At 53.8% G+C, this 20,584-nt stretch overlaps 1 protein-coding gene across 4 annotated transcripts in view; it reads right to left on the reverse strand.

The window, feature by feature from the left end:
- SHMT1 (serine hydroxymethyltransferase 1 (soluble)) overlaps window positions 1-20,375 on the reverse strand; it is a 28,289-nt gene extending 7,914 nt beyond the window's left edge. Inside the window, exons 1-12 of one of the 4 annotated variants that reach the window (XR_001362869.1) lie at window positions 19,586-20,276; window positions 18,395-18,540; window positions 13,438-13,553; window positions 12,686-12,846; window positions 8,090-8,171; window positions 7,287-7,499; window positions 5,980-6,096; window positions 4,630-4,752; window positions 2,496-2,612; window positions 1,756-1,866; window positions 738-1,451; window positions 230-705 (exon numbers count right to left, since the gene is read on the reverse strand). Coding sequence is in view for 3 of the 4 variants with exons in the window: in XM_005870167.2 (XP_005870229.1) it covers window positions 1,279-1,451; window positions 1,756-1,866; window positions 2,496-2,612; window positions 4,630-4,752; window positions 5,980-6,096; window positions 7,287-7,499; window positions 8,090-8,171; window positions 12,686-12,846; window positions 13,438-13,553; window positions 18,395-18,540; window positions 19,586-19,681 (1,455 nt within the window). In the remaining variant the exon portion in view is untranslated. Of the gene's footprint in view, window positions 1-45; window positions 191-229; window positions 1,452-1,755; window positions 1,867-2,495; window positions 2,613-4,629; window positions 4,753-5,979; window positions 6,097-7,286; window positions 7,500-8,089; window positions 8,172-12,685; window positions 12,847-13,437; window positions 13,554-18,394; window positions 18,541-19,585 lie in introns of those variants that run through there. The other 3 variants (XM_005870166.2, XM_005870168.2, XM_005870167.2) reach the window with 3 other exon arrangements.
- Window positions 20,376-20,584: the final 209 nt, after the last annotated feature.

The raw sequence follows: 20,584 nt of genomic DNA on the forward strand, positions 1-20,584 counted from the left end.
AGCTCCCAGATTGAGGCATAGATGTGGGTACCCGCGTGCACTCACCCAGAGACTGCGCTGGAGCCATCGCCAACACACTGGACACTAGGCCACAGGTGCCTTCCAGGCGGGACCACAGGGAGCCTCGGCCACCGACTGCCCGGCGCTGCTGGCGGCTGCACAGTCGGGCTGAGAGGTGCCGCCTGTGAGGCTGCAGTGACAAGCATCGTCTGTGAGGAAATCTCGTTTGTTATTTTTGGAAAGTATTTTATTACTGCATGTTTCTGTCCACGTCTGTGAATGGGAGTCTGACCAGCACGTGAGCTGCAGTCGTCACAGTGGCCAGAGTATGACAGAGACCCGGTGACAGCGGCTCCCAGGTACGGTTGCACCGGAGTTCAACCAGAGCAAATGCCAAACAAACAGTACGAGAAGTGTACTTTTTAAGAAATTAATTTATTTGAGTTATTTTTGAAATATAAAAATTGGTTGTATTTTTTAAAGCTGTAATTCTTGTAGACATTCTGTGGTTAAAAATTTGTGCTTATTAAAAATGGTCATTTATGTTTTGCACTTCAGCTTTATGAAAAATAAAGTTTCTCTGGGAAGGTGACATTTGGCTTCTTAATCACAGGAGGGAGTTCTCTCGAGGGTCCCTGGCTGAGGCTCCCCAGGAGGCTGCATACCCTAGGCTCTCCCACCTGCCCAGCTGAAGGGCGAGGACCACTGCCGTAGCGTGCGGGGCCGCTACTCGGAACCCGCGGCCTGGGGCACCTCTACGGGCATGTCTGACTGAGAATTCTGAGCCAAAGCACAGAGCAGAAGGGTCAGGTTTCCCTCTGCAGTTGTAAGGTCATGGTTCAGTTTCCTTTGCTGTCCCACCGGGGAACAAGCTACAAGCTTGGGTGTTTCTTAGCTGCTGCAGTGAGTCAGAGGAAGCCCAGTAACTAAGAGAAGGGTAAGTAAAGGTCCTGGAATCATTCCACTAGCTCTGCCCTACCCCACTGTCCCAATGAATGAAGGCTAAGTAGGATTCATTTTTACAGAATAACTCTAACAGAGCTGTGAGAAAGTGAGGTTTAGATTTATACTCCTTAATAATTGGTCCCAGAATTACTAACAGTGGGGCTTAAGCAGATTTTGATTTGTGAAGATAACATGAGAAAAGTCCCAAAGAAACCTCTGCGGAGAGCACCCAGAAGTTGACCAGGCCCTGTGTGGGGTGGTGCTTCTCCTCAAGGGCACTGTGTCCTTGGTCCTGACGCTCCCGCGGTGGGGCAGGTGCAGCCGGTGGCTCCTCTAAAAGTCCGGCAGGCCGGGCAGAGGGAAGAGAGACGCGAAGCTCTCCACCTCCTCCCGGAGGGCTCGGACGGCCCCACGGTGCTGCTCATCCCCTGCTAGCTTCTCCTTGAACTCCTTCAGGCTGGCCTTGTCCCCAACGTCCTTCTGAATCTGCAGAGTCAGTTCTATCCCTGTGTGGCACATAAATGAGTCCTCTGGGACCAGGAGACACCCCCAAGACCCAGATAGCCCAGCTGGGGGGTGACAGCCGGAGGGATTCATGTTCACCCCAGAAATGATTTTTGTATGCACCCTCCGTGAGCAGGACAAGTTTACAAAGGTTTCAGATCAATGGTTTGCTAAGTGATTTCTGCTGTTGCCTGTCCCCAACACTCAGCCTTGACACAGAAGCGTCCCTCAGTGGCTGGGTCGCCACTGTTCAGAGACTCCATACACACAGTATGAGGTGTCAAACTTCCAAACCGATATCCTTACCTTTGTGAATAAAGTGGGCTACTTTCTGGAACTCTGTTTCCAGAAGTCCTCGGGACGTCAGTGCTGGGGTCCCCAGTCGCAGCCCACTGGGCCGCAGGGCGCTTCTGTCACCTTCAACAGAAACAGGCTCTGTACTTGGGCCGCACTCAAACTCACCTCTGACCACTGTGTGTTGAAAAGGGACCCTTGGGCAAAAGAACAGGCCTGCATGCCCTAACCGGTTTGGTTCAATGGCGGACTCAAGGGTATGTACCTTGGTTGTGGCCACATCCCCAGTAGAGAGTGTGCAGGAGGCGACTGATCGATGTTTCTCTCTCCTGCAGATGCCAGTGTGTCTGGTGAGACGGGCACCGACTCCCACGGGAGAGGCAGGAGCAAGGCGCAGGCAGCGGCACACTGAGGGCTCTGCTTTAACAGAAAGTCACCTTCTGTGACGTGGCCTTTGCTCCTAAAAACGAGGCCAGCCTCTGGGTTTGGATTGCATCACCATCCTCGTTAACCTACCGAGAGCCAGCCTGCTTTCCAGCGACCCGGCCTCCCTCCCTGAAAAGCCTTCTCACTTCTCAGCACCCCCTCGCCCGGTCCTGGCTGGAGCTGGGCGAGGCAGCCCAGGAGAACCCCTGCTGAGCTCCCACCCGCCACGGCACAGGCAACCCCCGAGCATCTGAGCCAGGTATCACAGCGGTAACAGCCCGGAAATGCAGACAAGTGTGGAAGAGAAGAGCGAGGAGGATTCGCACCTGGGCAGGTGTTCTTGTTGCAAGCAATAGAACAGGCTTCTAGCACCTTCTCAGCCCGGCCACCATCTGTGCCTTTGGAGCGGAGATCCACGAGGATCAAATGGTTGTCAGAACCACCTGGAAGCCAAGTTGGACATGTAAGGATGCAGATGGTGACTCCACTCGAGTGGAGGAATTTCTCTCTCCTAGGAATGGACTGGGAGGACGGGGGCTGAAGCAGATGGGGCAGGACAGTGAGCCCCACCATGTGTCCTGGAAGGCTTCACTCGCCTCAAGGAAAGACGCTCAGGACCCTAGAGCTGAACAGAAAGGACCGAGTGGTGTAGGGTGCTCGGCGATGCAGCGGCTGAGGCTGAGGGGAGAATGACCAGCCTGCCCACTGCAAAGACCCAGCCACCGGCTGCCCGGCAAGGGCCTCCGCTGCCTGGGAGGGCGGCTCGCTCAGTGCCGCTCAGGATTCCGCCTTCTCTGACACATCACCTGGGCAGTCCCCACCCGTCTCTGAAGCCAATCTTCAAGCTCCCTCCGAGGCAGCAGGGGTGGTCCCGTTTATGGGACAGCGGGTACCCGCTCCCGCTGCTGAGCACGTGTTGGGCGCCAGCACTACTAGCTGTCATATCTGATCTCTACTCCTGCGAAGGGGATCGTAGCAGAGTGGTGCAGATGAAGATGGCGAGGCGACAAGAACATTCTGCAACTGGCCCAAGCGCCCAGAAGTCTTCCAAGTACAGTACCCAGATCTTTCCACTTTGAACTCTCATTAGTACCAAGTCACTGACTTGGGCAACCGCTGTGACTTCAAAGATGCCACAAACCAAGTCAGCGCTTCGCTCTGGACCTCACAGCCCAAAGCTTAAGGGACAGTCCCCACAGCCTCCCACTTTCTGGCCATGGCTTTAGGCAGGCAGCTCAGCATTGTGGAACCTCAGATGCCCATCTGTAACCTAAGACCAACAACGTGCAAGGCTGTCGTGAGGTTGAAATGAAGGCCTGTGAATCGTGCTTGGCCAGCGCCAGGCAGGTTGGTACCCAGACATGCTGGCTGCCATCACAGTGACCATGACCTGCTTCAGTCTTCAGAGCAGAGTGAAAGAGGGGTGAGGCCAGGCCAGGAGCTCAGGAAGTGGGGGACTCACCGGAGGCTCTGAGCAGCAGGGCTGTGGGGGGTGCCTGTATCAGACGGAGTTTGGCCTAAATCCTGGTAATGCCAACCAAGCCTGGCTCCCGACCAGCATCACCTGGGAGCTGGCTGGAGGCAGAGCCCGCCCAGGCCTGCATTAATATGCACATCCACGTTTGAGAAACAGTGACTTAGAGAACCTGGAAGGTCACAGGCCAGACAGAACCCTGGGGCTTTCTTCCCGGAAGATGTGGAGGAGGGAGGAGAACTCAAAGAAAGGAAGTGAAGGAAAGAGATGCTTCTCAGAGAACATGGCTGAGAACATGGCATTTGCCCAGCTCAGCTGCTCACCGGCCTAGTTGGGAGCCCGCTCCTCAGACGAGGGCCTGTAAAGGCAGCAGGCAGGGGCAGGCACCTGCATCCACAGGGGACCAGGACCCACCTTCCTGGGCCACCTCTGCTGGCACAGATGGCAGCCGGCGAGCCCAAGAAAGCTGCCCTTCCTCTCAGTAGCTAAGTACGCTCACTGCCTGCCAGCACCCGGGCCATGCTGACTCAGCCCGCAGGAACTGGGCAGGGACTGGGCACGGCTCACTCAGGGCCACCATCTCTGAGTTAAGGCAAAGGCGAGCATAGTGGGGTCTGAACTCCCTGGCCTCCAGGCAGCTGGTCTACTGCACCGTGGCCCTTGGGGTGAGTGGGGTCAGTCCTGCAGGCCATGCCAGGCACCGCTGTGGGGAAGGCCCTGGCGCTGCCACCCACTATATGTGAGCGCAGTTCCCAGCCTCTGGGTGAGCTCAGGGACTCCTTAGGCCTCACTGGCCCAGCAGGGGAGGCAGCTGTCCCCGTGTGAGGAGGGGAAGGCCGCAGGGCACAGCAACGCCTCTGGAGGTGCCTGACTCATACCCCACAGCCGCAGCCCAGGGCCCTGCTACAGCCACACCTGCCTGGATGAATCAGAAGCAGCAGGGTCACGGCCGAGATGAGTGGGTGCCACCCAAGTTTCTGTTGTACCTGTTACTATTTTGTAGCCCAGCTCCGTCAGGGCCTCAGCCAGCGCCCTGCAGTTGGCCACCACCTGCTGCTGGTACACCCGGAACTCTGGAGTCATGGCCTGCTTCAGAGCCACGGCCACCCCTGCAGGGAGACAGTGGTCAGGAGACGGGACGGAGCAAAACACAGGCTGAGACTCAGAGACCTGGTTCTGCTCGGGCTTGTTTTCCGCTGTCACGGAAAGGGGTGGATGACATCCCCAAATGACACATATTTCCAACCCTACAATGACCCAGCCACGCTGCCAGACATCTTGTTTGAGGATGTGCTTTTGAGGCAGCCTTTCTCCCAGGCGTGGGAGTTTGGTGCTGGTAAGCTTTCACAGGAGAGCTGTTCTAAGTGAGGCAGAGCTTGCAGGCAGTCCTCTACGCTCCATAGATGAAAATGCTGCTTAAAGCTGGGCGTTGATGCCAAATTACGCAGCCCTTTCAGATCAGATTCTAGGTGAGGGTGCAGGCCTGTGTTCAATCCTGCGGCTGCTTACGGGGCACAGAAATGGAGGAGAATGCAAAATGCACGTGCTGCGTCCCGCCAGAGGCTCCAGTCAGTGTGGCTGGAGGCTGGGCGATGCCATCCTCTGCGGGCGGAAGAAACTGCAGATGCTGAGCTTGTGGGTACAAAATGGGACAGGAAAACACCCCGGGAGGTGCCGGGCCGCCCACTGCCTGGTGCCTGACCTCCCCGCTCTGCCCCCTCCCTCTGGGGAACACTAGTGCTTCTCATGATGCAGGTTAGACCTTTGTCCTGGGCTGTCCTAGCAACTGCTTTGTTCCAAAGAAGAGAGTGGAGTAACTGAGGTCGTCGCAGGTTTTCTGAGCCGCTTGTACTGAGAGGGAATGAGTCAGGACTGCGTGCTGGGGTCCTGGAATCGGGTCCAGGAGCCACAGGTGCGGACCCAAGGCCAGCGGTGCTAGGACCCGACACAGGTGCCCCTCCCCCACAGGTCAGGGGAGAGGCTTTTTGTCCTTGCTAGCCCCCTCCCTTTGCCATGCCTCCTCCAGCTGTCAAATCCTCCCCCGTTGTTTCTTAAAGAGAGCTCCACACAGACCGGCCGGGCTCGGCTTCCCCGAGGGGCGGCCACACGTGTCCCTGCCTTGTGACAGTCCCCAGTTTCCCTGGGCTTCCTTGTTAGCATCTCCTAGATGGGGCATTCCTCTCGTTTCTCCCCAGCGTGGAAGTCCTGGCACGACTCTGGTGGATAGGTGAGGGGGAGTCGGGGCCACAGTGAACAGAAGGGGGGCTGGCGGCACGGGGGCTGCTGTGGGTGAAGGGATAGCCTCCGAGGCTCGGGTGGGTTTCTGGAGGTCCTACCAGCAATGGCGTGGTTGTGGGGCCCTCCCTGCAGCCCTGGGAACACAGCAGAGTTGATGAGCGACTCCAGGTTGTACAGGATCTCTTTGCCGGTTTTGGGGTCCGTGCTGCGCACTCCTGGATGAAGAAAAAGATCAGAATGGGAACCACCGATGGGCTGTTTTCTCCACCTGGACTCAAACCCAGACTGCGGAGCTGTGGGCGCTCCTCCTGGAGGGGAGACCTGCACGACATGCTGCGGGCAGAGAGGGCGCTGGCTGCCAGGTGGGCAGCCTGCCCTTTCACAGATGGAATGAAATGACGAACATTTCCCTCCAAGAGAGAGAGAGACCTTCACAAAGAACACGCCCTGGGCATATCTCCTCAGAGAAGCCAGAGGGCGCTCTGCAGGATGACCACTCTGAGGAGACAAGACTCATGTGGCTGGAGACGGGACTACGGCTCCCTGGGGAAGAGGTTACTAACCAGCACTAGGAGCACTGATGTGTGCAGAGGGCGGCTCTCAGCACTTTGCCCGCGTTAACCCGTCACATCCTCAACGCAGCCGGCCAAGGCAGGCGCTGCTGCTGGTCCTGCCCCGGAGCTGAGGGAGGGGCAGAGGCTCACCACTGGCCCCAGCCCCACGAGTCCAGCGGCTGAGTCGGCAACCATCGCCCAGGCGGGAGGAGGGCGACCTGCCCCAGACACCTCAGCGCACGGAAAGGACCGCAGGGTGCAGAGGCGCCCACTGTACACGGGTGGCCGGGCAGGGCTGGGGAGGAGCTGCTGGCAGGGTTCGAGAGACCCCGTCTCCCGAGGTGGCTTCTCTGCGGACGCCAGGCCCCTGCACAGGCCCACACGGCTCTCACATGTGGGAATCCCAAAATATGGGGGCGTCCACATACATGTGGGCTGGAAGCATCCCATTACTGGAGAGGGAAACTCCTTACTGCAATGATAAACGGCGCTATGACTTGTACATCGAGGCCTTACAGCTTGACTACTGGGAGTCTTTCTCTAGAAGGAACACGGCAAATTCACCAAAATAATTCTGTGCCGGCGCCCCTGGCTGCCTTGGCCAGCAGTGCACGTCTTCCTTCCCCTCCGGCACCTGCCCCACCAGGAGGCCGCCCGGCACGATGCCCTGCTCCTCCCCCGGGTCCGACAGCTGCGCTCCGGGCGTCTCTCCAGGTCCCCTGAACAGCTGTCATTACCCCTCATGTCTTCAAGGCTCCCCAGGCCAGAGTTGCCCCAGCCCCGTAAGCGGATGTGAACACCGAGGAGAGGAACCGGCCCCTCCCGCACGGCGCCCACACTGAGGAGCACACCTCGCCTGTAGAAGATCATGCCCGCGCGGCAGCCTCGCAGGGTCTTGTGGGTGGTGGTGGACACCACGTGGCAGTGTTCGAAGGGGGAGGGCACCACGCCAGCCGCCACCAGCCCGCTGATGTGCGCCATGTCAGCCATGAGATACGCCCCGTTGTCATCGGCAATCTTCCGCAATCGAGCGTAGTCCAGGTTTCGGGAGTAGCAGCTGGTTCCTAAGATGGCAAAAGTGACCCGTTGTCAGAGATGTGACTCCTGCACATCTGAAAGCCTGGAGACTTCTCCCTCCACAATCTGAGGACAGAAATGAAAGATGTTCTCGAAAAACATCTGGTGTCAAGGCAGCCACTCTGATCTCTGCCTCTTCCATGCCCTGGTGGTGGGGACGGCCCCCCACCCCCAGTCAGTCAGGGATTAACATTTCTAGATGCTTCTCCGGGAACAGCCTCGGACCTATTCCACCAGCGGCTAATTGTGATAAAACGGACATCTGTTCTGAGAGAAGGGTACACTTAGACCCAAGAAGCTCAGCCATCCAGGCAGAAACCAGCAGTGAGCAGGACGGGGCGAGGACTGGGAGCTCCCACCGCTGCTTCCCGCCGTTCATCCCCTGCGGTAATGAGGTCCATCCCCTGCGGTAATGAGGTCCATCCCCTGCGGTAATGAGGTCCATCCCCTGCGGTAATGAGGTTTTTCACCTGCGATAATGAGCTTCGGGTGGAAGAGGCGGGCGTTTTCCTCCAGCGTAATGAGGTCATCCCCTGCGGTAATGAGGTCCATCCCCTGCGGTAATGAGGTTTTTCACCTGCGATAATGAGCTTCGGGTGGAAGAGGCGGGCGTTTTCCTCCAGCTGGTCGTAGTTGATGTAGCCAGTGTCGGGGTTCACCTGTGGGAAGCCATGGACAGGCAGGCTCAGGCGCCTGCACCCCTCCCCCCGGGACTGGCACTGGCCATCAAGGGTCAGGCGACTCCTTCCACCTGCCCAAAGCTGCCTGCTCCTCTCCGCCATGAAGACAGGAAGGTGCCCAGGCCAGGCTTGAGGGTGAGGTGGGGTACCCTCATGTGTCATGCCCCTGTGGTGCCGACAACCAAGTCTCACTCACAGACCCACCAAGCCCCGAGGGGTTCTGGGAAAGTGAGCCCCGCCCCCAGGGGTCTCCTGGGATGAGAAGGAACTAGAAAGCCACTGTGGAGCAACAGGAGCGAGGCGAGCGAGCACCCCGCATGCAGGTGCCAAGGCAGCGCCTTCAGGAAGGAGCCAGAGGGCCCACCAATGGCTCCTCAGTCGCAGCCCAGGGAGGCCCCAGAGAGAAAGTCGTGGGGTTAGAAAGCCCCAGAGCTGACCTCACTCACTGCTTGTAAACCTAGGACATCCAAGACTCTAGATGCAGCTACCAGAACTAGGAACTGCATTTAGTGAGGCACTGGATGTAGGATCAAAAGCCAATTAAAAAAATCAATTAAAAAGTCAATTATATTCATATCTATGAGCAGCGAAAAACAGAAAATGAAATAAATTAATTATATCATTCATTAGTTTCAAAAGCCATAAAATATCTAACAAAAGATGTGCAAGACCGCTACCCGGAGCATTACTGAGAGAAATGTGAAAGCACTCAAAGTGACAGAATGAAGGCTGTGCGTGGGGAGGGCAGTGTGGCAGCAGAGCGGGCGGGGAGAGCTGGCTGGACAGGCCGCCGCCCAGGCGGTGCGGGGCTGCAGGGCAGCGAGGCCTGCCAACACGTACCACAGCCACCGCTGGCCTCCAGAAACCAATTCAATTCCAGATGGAGTGCAGATGGTAAGACAACTTTTCCCTTTTTTGGCAGCACATTTCTTAGTAAGTTCAACTTATTAAAGTTATGTTAAAGCATTTATGCTAACGGGAAGTAAAAATAGTCACAGGGGGCCAGGGTGGCTCAATGGTTGAACATCATCCCAGGCACCAGGAGGTCAGGGTTTGATTCCCAGTCAGGGCACATGCCCAGGTTGCGGGCCCAATCCCCAGTGTGGGGCATGCAGGAAGCAGCCGATCCGTGTTTCTTTCTCTTGGATGTTTCTATCTCTCTCTCCCTTTCTCTCTCTGAAATCAATAAAAACATATTTGAAAAAAAAATCTCAGGGGGTTACTGTAGGAAAGACTTAGGGGTGTGGGGGGCATGGGAGCCCTCAGGGAGGAGGTGGTGAGAAACTTCTCCTGTGGAAGCCCCACCCCATGGAGGGAAGGATTTGGGGTTAGGTGGTCACCCTTTCCAAATAAAAAAAATGCTTTCAGTTCAACACAATCACAGATGTGTGTGTGCAAGGGGTTCCACCTGGGAACCAAGGAGTCATCTGGAAAGCAGGCTGAAAGACGATCTGTGGTTTTGTTGTATGCTTTGTTTTAAGGATGCAGCTGATTCTTTCTTAGTCACCTAAACTCAGCAAAGACACTGTTAACTGAAAAATCAATGGCTGATCCACATTAAAAAAATGGACATTCTATAAATTTTAGAGGACATAATTACCCAAAAGAATCAGTTGCTACTCTCTCCCTGCACATTTTGCTTTTGAAACTTGTGGGATATTTTTTAAGTGTTTTTTGTTTGTTTTTTTAAATTTCAAAAATTCGGCAATAAAACAGCTCCTGGAAGAATTCACAAGCATGTAAACAACTGCCCTGTGGCCAGAGCAGAGTGGAGGCCTCGGATGGAGGGAAGGAGCCCCTCCAGGCACAGGCCCAGCGGGAGGAGGTTCTAGTCGCGGAGAGCGACAGCAGGTGCACGAGCCAGCTGTTTCTCCATAGAGAAGGATGGCCTGGCCCAGGGGTGGGCGGAGCCTGGTGTGAAAGTCCCAGGGGGCAGGGCTGAAGGGCTGAAGGGCTGGGCGAGAAAGCAGCCTGATGGGTAACAGTTGCTGCTGAAGGCCCATCAGGTTTGTGTCCTCCTGCCTGACCACCAAGGCCGGTGCCCACAGCCACCCTCCAGCAGGTGAGCCGGCCAAGCTGGCCAGGGTCCTGGTCCCAGCCACTCCACACCCCACAGGCCCACCACTGGGCTGGCCTCCCGTGTGTCCATGGGACTGCAGCCTGCACAGTGCGTATCAAAGAAGAGGGTGGCTGTGGGGGTAACTGGGGTGCAGCCCAGGCTTGCTAATGCCAGGAAGACTTCAATAACAGCAGACATTGGGCTAAAGAGCAGGAGGCTCCCCAAAGGCCCCCCTGAAGGTTGAAGAACAAGCCCGTGGCTCCTCTGCCACCATGCTTTCCCTGGTGAAAGAAACCAGGAACCGGCTTTTGTGCTCAGTGCAAAGACAGAGCATTGTATTACTGCTGTCCTGTTTCCACGTTCAAGGTCAGCACTGCCAGTGCAGACACCGTCACTGGAAACACCAAGGCTTTCCATGGAAAGCAATGAGCCAGCACGTGCACTCAAAGAGCATATGCCCTGGCCGGTAGCTCAGTAGGTCAGAGCATAGTCCTGATACGCCAAGGCTGCGGGTTTGATCTCTGGTCAGGGCACAAACAAGAAGCAACCGTGAGTCACATATAAGTGAAACAACAAATCGATGCCCCCCTCCTCTTCCTCTCTCCCCTCAAAATCAATGAAAAAAAAAAAGCATATGTGCAATTGCTAGAACTGAGACAAAGGCTAATAAAACAGCAAACAGCCCTAGCCAGTTTGGCTCTGTGGATAGAGCGTTGGCCTGCGGACCAAGGTTCCCAGGTTCAATTCTGGTCAAGGGCACGTACCTTGGTTGCAGGCTCTTCCCTGACCCGGGCCCTGGTCAGGGCATGTACAGCAGGCAACCAATTGATGTGTCTCTCTCACGCTGATATTTCTGTCTTTTTCTCTCTCTTCCACTCTCTCTAAAAATCAATGGAAAAATATCCTTAGATAAAACACACAACAAAACAAAACAGCAAACAATCAAGGATATGCAACAACGCTGAAAACGCCGAGAGAGTTCAATGGCTTGTTTTTGCCTCCGGAACCCCCCACTGGGGATCCAGCCACCAATCCGGGCATGTGCCCTGACCAGTTCGTAGGTCAATGCTCAACTGAGCCACACCGGCCACGGCTCTTTCTTTCTTTCTTAAATATGTTTTTGTTGTTGTTAGTCCTCACCAGAGGATATTTTTTCCATTATTTTTCAGAGAAAGTGGAAGGGAGGGAGGAAGGGAGAAACATTGCAGCGATGTGAGAGAGACACACTGACTGGTTGCCTCCTGCACGAGTCCCAACGGGGTGGGGACTGAACCCAAAACCCAGGTACATGCCCTTGACCAGGAATCGAACTGTGAGCACAGGCCAACACTCTAACCACTTAGCTCCAGCCAGGGCTAAATATGTTTTTATTGTCTTTTGTGTTTTTTGTTTGTTTTTAGAGAGAGAGGGGAAGGGAGAGGGGGAGAGAGAAACATCAACTGGTTTCCTCCTCATACTGCCACCAGGGATTGAACCCAAAGCCTGCGTATGTGCCCTGACCGGCATCACCTCTCAGTGTACAGAGGACACTTCACTGAGCCACACGGTCCGGGCAGCTTGATTTTCTTAAAAGGATAACATGTGTCTGATATTCAACCACGCGGAATAGTGCATGGCTGCCTTTGCTCTGATGGGATGAATGAAAGGAACCAGGGACGGCCCACTGAATACGCGCCGCGAGGAGAGAGTCCCGGGCACGAGGAGAATCAGCGGCACAGGGTGTACCATGAGCACGTGTGCGAGTCACCTCTCTGTACCATCTCTCTACGCATCTCCACGGCGAACTCCCTGCGCCCCTCAGGAGCCCACGGATCTCACATGCAGCTACACTTTTCTTTATTTAATCTAGAGAGGGAGGGGGAGAGACACTGATTGTTGTCCACCCATTCACGCACTATTGGTTGCTCCTGTATGTGCCCTGATTGGGGATGGGACCCTCACCCTTGGCATATCGGGATGATGCTCTAACCAACTGAACTACATGTTTTTTTTTGTTTGTTTGTTTTTAACGAAACTGTTTATAATGACAAGGGCCCCACATAAACATGTGCTGGTCCCGCGATGGGCATCAGGCCTGGCTCAGGAGGCTGACGAGGTGCTGGTGGGGGCTGCTGGCGGCGGCGGGAGCTCCGCTGCACCTGCTGTCACTAGGGGTCCAGCTGGGGCACCTGGTTGTTGGGAGCTGTCACTGCCCCTCGTTCTGGAGCAGCTGGCAGCCCTGCTGTGGCTGGAACCCCCTACGCAGTTGCCTCCCCAACCGCCCCCAGCCTGCCCTGCATGCCTGAGGAGTCCCCAGGGCAGGGAAATGACAGGTGGTGAGAGTGGGGACTTCCCCTGGTGCCAGGTGAACAACTCATTCCTGCTGGTGCAGCCACACACTGGCGGCTTCCTGAGGAGACAGGCGGTGGGGCTGTGGAGAGAGGGGCACTCTTACCTTATAGGGCATAGATTCAAAAAAGATGGATGTAGCAGAGATTTTCTTCTTGTCCGTCATGAACCCGTGGGTCAGGTGGCCTCCGTCGGGCAGGTCCAGGCCCATGATGCGCCCGTGGGGTTCCACCAGGGCGGTGTACACTGCGAAGTTGGCAGGGGAGCCTGGACCGGGCAGACCAGAGGGCGTACAATTGCTTCTGCCCGTGCGGCACCTGGCAGGACCCCAAGCTCGGCCACCAGGCCATCCACCAGAAGTGGCCACCACATGGAACGGAGTGAGATGCTCCGTCTCCGACTCCATCAGGTTCAAGTCTGTGTGGCTCCCATGGCCTTCAGGCTATCAGCCTGCTCCGGACGTGCCAATCACTAGAGGACGTCTGCGGGGCCTCAACTCTGCTTTCTTAACAAGGGTTTGAGGGTTAGGGCCCCATCTTCTCGATCGACAAATCTTTCCTTCCTCCAAACTCTGAGTTTTGGCCTTTCAAAGTGTGGGGCACGCGACTTTGGACTGGAAACAATGCTGCATTCCTCGAGCCCCCTGAGGTCTCCCCACACCAACCCCTTTGAGAGTGAGGGAAGGGGCGGGTCAGACAGGGCACTATCCTTGAGAGGCGAGAAGAGCGGGAGCCAAGGACATGGATAAAGACAACCGCGCCAGGCGGGGCTTTTCCTAGCTTTTGTGTATGGGCAGCCCTTCGCAGGCTCCTCCCCACGGACACTGGCCAGGCCTCCCTGGACCTGGTAGTTAGTTACCCGAGTAGGGCTGGACGTTGACCCCCCAGCACTGGGGGTCCAGACCGTAGACCTGCAGCGCTCGCTTCTGACAGAGGATCTCCAGCTCATCAACAAACTCAGTCCCGCCGTAATACCTGCGTGAGAAGAGCAGGAGACTTAGGCCCGCTCTGGCAGAGGCCAAAGAACCTCGCGCAGGACGGAACAGGAGTGCAGCCCTGGTGTGAACCACAGGACTCGCCTTCTCAGTGCCCGGCTCCGACACTGAGTTAGTGTCTCCTCATTGACGAGGAAACTGACGTCAGCTGCAGGGCCAACCTCGCATGAGCATTGTGCTAAGTGAAACGAGCCGTTTCAGCACTGACTGCCCCTTATATAAGGTGCCAAGAGCAGTCACATTCACAGAGACAGAATGTGCAGTGGTGGTTGGCCAGGGGCTGGGTGGAGGGAGAGGTAGAGGGTTTTTGCATTTCTAATAAAATTTTACTTCTCACTGAATAATAACATATCAAAATTTCTCATATATTTATGTTTTTTATTGGTATACATACTAATAATCGTAATAACTCAATCCAGAAGAAATTTTTAACACTTAGGCCCTGTGGTCACAAAAAGCTTTGAAATTTTTTAAATTAAATTTTTTGAATTAAATGTGTTTACATTTTTAAATTATAATAAAAGTCACATAACATAAAATTTACCATCTTAATCATTTTTAAAAAAATGTTTTTACTGATTTTTAGAGAAAGAAGAAGGGAGAGGGAGTGAGAGAGGAACATCGATGCTCCTGCATGCTCCCCCCCGGGGACTGAGCCAGCAACATGGGCATGTGCCTCCACCGGGAATCAAACCAGCGACCCTTTGGTGCATGGGACGATGCTCAACCAACTGGGCCACACCATCGTGACCATTTTTAAGCACACAGTTCAGTAGTGTTGAGTGCCTCATGTTGATAAGTACTCACATTGTCACACAGCAGATCTCTAGAACTTTTTTTTTTGGTGTGATCTTTTTTTTTTTTATGTTCTAGAACTTTTTCATCTTGCAAAACTGAAACTCTACACCCGCTGAACAACTCCCCATTTCTCCCTCCCCCAGCCCCTAGGAACCACCATCTAGTTCCATTTCTATGGTTTGACTACTCTAGGGACCTCACAGAGACGGAATCATATAGTATCTGACTTCTTGTGACCAGTTTATTTCACTTAGCATAATGTCCTCAAGGCTCATCCTTGCAGCATGTGATAGGATTTCCTTCTTTTTTTATTGTATGTACTAGAGGCCCGGTGCACGAAATTCGTGTGGGGGGGTGGGGGACCCCTCAGCCCAGCTGCACCCTCTCTCAATCCGGGACCCCTTGGGGGATGTCCAACTGCCGGTTTAGGCCTGTGGGATTGGGCCTAAACTGGCAGTTGGACATCCCTCTCGCAATCCGGGACCGCTGGCTCCTAACTGCTTGCCTGCCTGCCTGCCTGATCGCCCCGACCCCTCTGCCTGCCTGCCTGATCACCCCTAACCCCTTTGCCTGCCTGATCGCCCCTAACCACTCTGCCTGCCTGCCTTATGCCCCTAACTGCTCACCTGCCTGCCTGATCTCCCCTAACCACTTGCCTGCCTGCCTGCCTGATTGCCCCTAATTGCCTCTGCCTTGGCCCCTGCCGCCGAGGCTTAGTCCAGAAGGACGTCTGGAAGATCGTTCGGCTGTCCGGTCTAACTAGCATATTACGCTTTTATTATTATAGATAGACCACCTTTGCTTATCTACCTGTCCATCAATGGACACTTGGGTTGCTCCCATATGTTGATTACTGTGACTAATGCTGTTATGAACATGGTGTACAAATATCTGTTTGATTCCCTGATTTCAATTCTATTGGAATATATACCCAGAAGTGGAATTGCTGGATCATATATTTTTCATTTTTTAAGGAACCTGCATACTGTTTTCCACAGTGACTGCACATTTTACATCCCTACCAACAGTGCACAAGGGCTACTCCTCTATATTCTCACCAATACTTGTGTGTGTGTGTGTGTTTCTATAGTAGCCGTTCTAATGGGTGTGAGGGAATAGCTCACTGGGGTTTTGATCCGCACGTCCCTGATGTTCAGTGATGCTGAGCACCTGGTTCAAGTGCTTGCTGGCAGGAGTTACAGTTTAATGGGTACAGAGTTTTGTTTATGCAAAATGAAAAAGTTCTGGAGATGATGGTGGTGATGATTACACCATATTGTGAATGTGCTTAATGCCACTGAACTGCACACTTAAAAAGGAAAATTTTCTATTATGTATATTTTACCACAATAAGGAAAAAGATGAATGAGGGGTTTTATTCACAATAAGGCAGGTTAGTAGGAAACTAGGAAAGTTCCTTGGCAAGTGGGCTGGGGAAACTGAGACAGAGAGCTGAACAAACTGGCCAGCAATCCACAGCAGATACAGGTCAGCCGGGCACAGAGCCCTGGGTGACTAGCAATGGGCAAAACCGGTGTGGACCTTGCCCCAGGGTGGCCTTTCCTCCCCTGGCATATTGCTGGTCATGCAGTTTAAACTCCTTGCCCTGGGGCTGACCAATTAGTGGAGCCACGACCCTGAAAGGGTTTAATTCCTCCCCTAAAACCTCCCCTAAATGCCCAGCCTTTAAAACCCTCAAGAGGAAGGACCCAGCCTGCACTCTCCCTCCCAGGAGCACGCCCATGCCTTTCCCTTCCCCTCTACCCCCCGCAGGTGGGCACCTCCTACACTCCACGGGGTCCCCACCAGGGGAGCAATGGGCAGCGGCAGCTCATGCCGGGCTCACCCTCCGATCTGATCCTGTCTCCAAGGCCCCCTTTCTCTGACTTCTTAGTGAACCAGAGCACCCCACCCTGGCTCTCCTGCTGCTTCTACCCCAGCCCCCTCCTTGTTCACCCTGGCTCTCCTGCTGCTTCTACCCCAGCTTTAATAAACATCCTCTCAAAGTCACCTGGACTCATGGTGTGACGTCTTTCCTGCACCAGGTCAAGAACCACACACTCCGGCCGGCCCTAGGCTCAGCCCCCTTTCCGGTAACAACACTTCTGATGTCAAATGTGAGGGGGTTTTTCCTCACACCATCCAGTTCTGACAGCAACCAACCATCCTACAATTCAATTCAGCTCTGACTGACCAGCTGGGGCAGCACCAGCCCCTGAGGCTAAGGGCTCAGCCCCCCAGGCCGTCCCACTTCAGAGGCTGTCACAATGGCTGGTCCCCAGGTTGCTCACTTCTGTCTGACAAACTCTGGGATTCCTACAACCCTCTCACGTTCAATAACTCACCAAAGTGACCCATGGAACTCAGGACAGCACTTTACTTACTATCACTGGCCAGATGCATGGGGCACGGTGCGGGGGAAAGGGTTGGAGCTCCCGGGCCTCTCCAGGCCGGCCCCTCCCAGCACCTCAACCGTGCACCGCCTGGGAAGCTCTCCAAACCTCACCACGCTGGGTTCCATAGGCTTCCTTATGAGGTGACTGATCAAACCACTGGCCAGTGGTGATGACTCGGCTTCAGCCCTCTCAGCATGCCTTGGTCTTTCTGGCCACCAGCCCCACCCTGAAGCCGTCTAGAGGCCCACCAAGGGTCACCTCTTAACATAAACTCAGGTGTGTTCATTATGAATAAGACATCCTATCACCAGATTCCAAGAGTTTTAGGAGCTCAAGCGCCAGAAACCAGGGACAAAGAGCAGATGTTTCTTATCAAACCACAACTGGAAAGCATCTGGATCCAGGCCCTGCCCCACTACCTGTGTGCAAACTTGAAAAGTCACCAAATCTTAGTGAGTCTTCGCCCTCCCATCCTTACAGCATGGAGCACAGCCCCCCTTTCCCTACAGGGCGGCCATGAGGATCGAATGAGATATTAGTTGTGAAAACAGCCAGTGACCTCTGACCTCCTCAAGGTACAATGCAAAAGCTAGTCATTCACAGCAGAAGAAACCCAAGCCCTTACTGTAGGGTGCGGCTATAGGGTTAAGCCTCAGACTGACCTGTGGGCAAAGCCACAAACAAGTCCCAGCTTAGAGGGCACAGTTCTCTTAGCATAATTAGGCTTGACCTTATGACGCTCCCTAGATCTTATCTGGGTAGCTAATGGGCTGAGGGAGATGCAGCAAGTGCTGCCAAAACAAGTGAAACTCACAAGAATGTTGTAACTATGGTGACCACTACCTTGTTTACCTCTGGCTATAAAATAAAGGCTCAGCTTGCTGTCGGGATCTCTCTCTATGGCCTCAGCCAGGCACAGGAAGATCTACCCAGACCCAGTTTATTGTCTCTGTCTCTTCTTCATCCTTCGCCGCGCCCCCTCAGGCTGTGAACCCTTGGCTGAGGTGGCTCGCCACACCTACTCTGGTGTCTGGCCATTCTACAGAGAGCTGCAGAGTAAGTACCTCAGGGTAGAATGCGTTCAACCCCAGGGTGACCCTTCTTTTTCTGTGTCCTTTGGGACACAAAAATACAAATTTGCAAAACCATATGTCAGATGCTGTAACCATCACTTTGTCTGGTGATGACTGTAAGAGAGGTAACTTATCCGGGTGAAGGCGTTGACCCAAATCACTGCCCGTGTCAATCCAACGTTTATACGCAGAAACGCTTCCGGCGGCAGGTTCACGTCCACTTCCGAGTCCCTCCTGAAGCCGCGTTGATTACTCACACGCAACAACCCCCTCGCCTAGCATCACTCAGAGTACTTGCTGACCTTGTTCTGGAGGCTCACCCACCGTTCAGCAGCTCCGCACTCCTCTACAGGGACTGGCCTGCTCGTCAGGAAAGCCGCGCAGGGGCTGTTAGTGACCCTGAGCGTCGCTGCTCTGGGACACGGCGCTGTCACAGGGCCTGCACACAAGGTGTGTCGGACGCAGGCGTGGGCAGGAGCCTGCGGGGCCTGCACGCTGCAGACTCCGTGCCTCGCCCACCCGCCGGAAGCAGCGCTCAGAGAGCATTCACATACCTCTGGCCAGGGTACCCCTCGGAGTACTTGTTATTTAAGCAAGAGCCCAGGGCCTCCAAAACTGCTCGGCTGGCGAAATTCTCTGAGGCGATCAGCTCCAGTCCAACCCTCTGCCGGTGACTCTCCTTCTTAATGATGTTGTAAACCTGGAGAGCAGAAAACAGACGTAAACATTTGGACCTCTAAGCTCAACATTCTACTCTGATCACAGCAGTGACTGAGGAAAGAGAAGAGCCACTGTTAAAGCACCATATTTTGCCCTCTGAGGTTGACCATAACCCAAAAAACCAAACTCAGAATATACTTAAAATAAGTATCTCACCTAATTTTTAATTCTATACCATCTTATCTTTAGTTTTACATTTCACCAAGTTTTCCCTTCCCTGATTCCTTGCTTCTCTTCTTTAAAATAAGCTTCCTTGCCGAAACCGGTTTGGCTCAGTGGATAGAGCGTCGGCCTGTGGACTGAAAGGTCCCAGGTTCGATTCCGGTCAAGGGCATGTACCTTGGTTGCGGGCACATCCCCAGTAGGGGGCGTGCAGGAGGCAGCTGATCAATGTTTCTCTCTCATCGATGTTTCTAACTCTCTATCTCTCTCCCTTCCTCTCTGTAAAAAATCAATAAAATATATTTAAAAAAATAAAAATAAAATAAGCTTCCTTAAAAGATAGTTAGGCCAGGCTGGTGTGGCTCAGTGGTTGAGCGCTGACCCATGAACCAGGAGGTCACAGTTTAATTCCTGGTCAGGACACCTGCCTGGGTTGTGGGCTCCATCCCCAGTAGGGGTGTGCAGGAGGCAGCCAATCAATGATTCTCTCTCATCATTGATGTTTCTATCTCCCTCTTCCTTCCTCCCTGAAATCAATAAAAATATATTTTTAAAAGTACATTGATAAAAGGTGCTTCTTGGTGTCTAAATGTACTCCTCTGAACTGTAAGGAAGGGTCAGATCTCAGTGACCTTCCCCGTCCCTCCCGAGCATCCAGCACAGAGCTCTGCACTTTGCAGAAACACAGACATCCTTATCCTTATCCCGGAAGGGCTTGTAGCGCTTGCCAACCGCTGCCTCTAAGTCTGGCACTCTCACACTAACTGCAGGGCTATTCTGAATGAACGGCACTTGGGATTAGAACCAGAACGTACACAAGACACTGGGATCTAAGGACACCCACGAAGACCCCACAGCCTCACCTCGATGTCGCTGTCTTTCAGGGGCTGCGCCAGCATTTTGTCATGCGAGGCCCACAGGTCAGCATTCTTGGGAGCCCTGCTCACCGCAGTCGCCATTGCACTGGTTCAAAGTTGCCTCAAAATGGAAGAACTTCCAACATTAATTTTAGTCAAAGCTCAACGCAACCTGTTAGTTCTCTGAGTTGCTAAAGTATCGACACTATTAGCCCCTCCCTCAACTGCTTGGTAAACATGAAAATAGTCTATTGCAAAACCACCACGTGGGACTTCTGGTTCCGCTCGGAACTGTGGGTGTCAGCTTGTTATCCAGTTAGCGATGAGAGCCACCCCCACTCCCTAGGAGGCCTGACCCTGCGGACAGAGCCCTGCTGCCTTTTCTCAACTAACCTTTCTTGCTATGGCTTCTCTCTCCAACTAAACTAACTTCCTGGAAGGCAAGGGCTGTGTGCTACTTTCATTTTTTAAAATCTCCCACAGAATTCGGTGCGGACACGCATGAAGTAATATTTGCCTGAACAATGAATTACTTAAGTGTCATTTTTTCCATTTTTCAAGTAATGAAAACGAGGCTCAGAGAAGCAAAGCCTCTTAGCCCGTGGCCGCACAGCAAATAGGCCATGAAGGTCAGACTCGGAACCCCAAGTCGTATGCTTTTTACCCACAGGGTTCCTGGAGAAGCTGCAAGTTAAAGCATGCACCGGCTTAAATACAGACTGCCCTGCAAGAATTGTAGATAGAAAAAAAAAAGAATTATAGATCAATATTTTTCAGCAGAAAACTGCATCCCATCAAAACGCTGGAAAATGTATGTTTCTACAAAGAACAAGAATTTGTGATCTGTGGCATCTCCCCTGGTGTGAAAGTTTAAATATTTACAGGAACCTACCTCCCCTAATCAACAAACAGTCGGCAGCTTTTCAGCAGCGTTCCAGTAATTTGGTAAGCTTTCATCTAAAAGGATTCATGTTGCCTGGCCGGTGTGGCTCAGTGGTAGCGCGT

This window comes from Myotis brandtii, unplaced genomic scaffold (genome assembly GCF_000412655.1).
Source record: "Myotis brandtii unplaced genomic scaffold, ASM41265v1 scaffold314, whole genome shotgun sequence".
Lineage (NCBI taxonomy): Eukaryota > Metazoa > Chordata > Mammalia > Chiroptera > Vespertilionidae > Myotis > Myotis brandtii.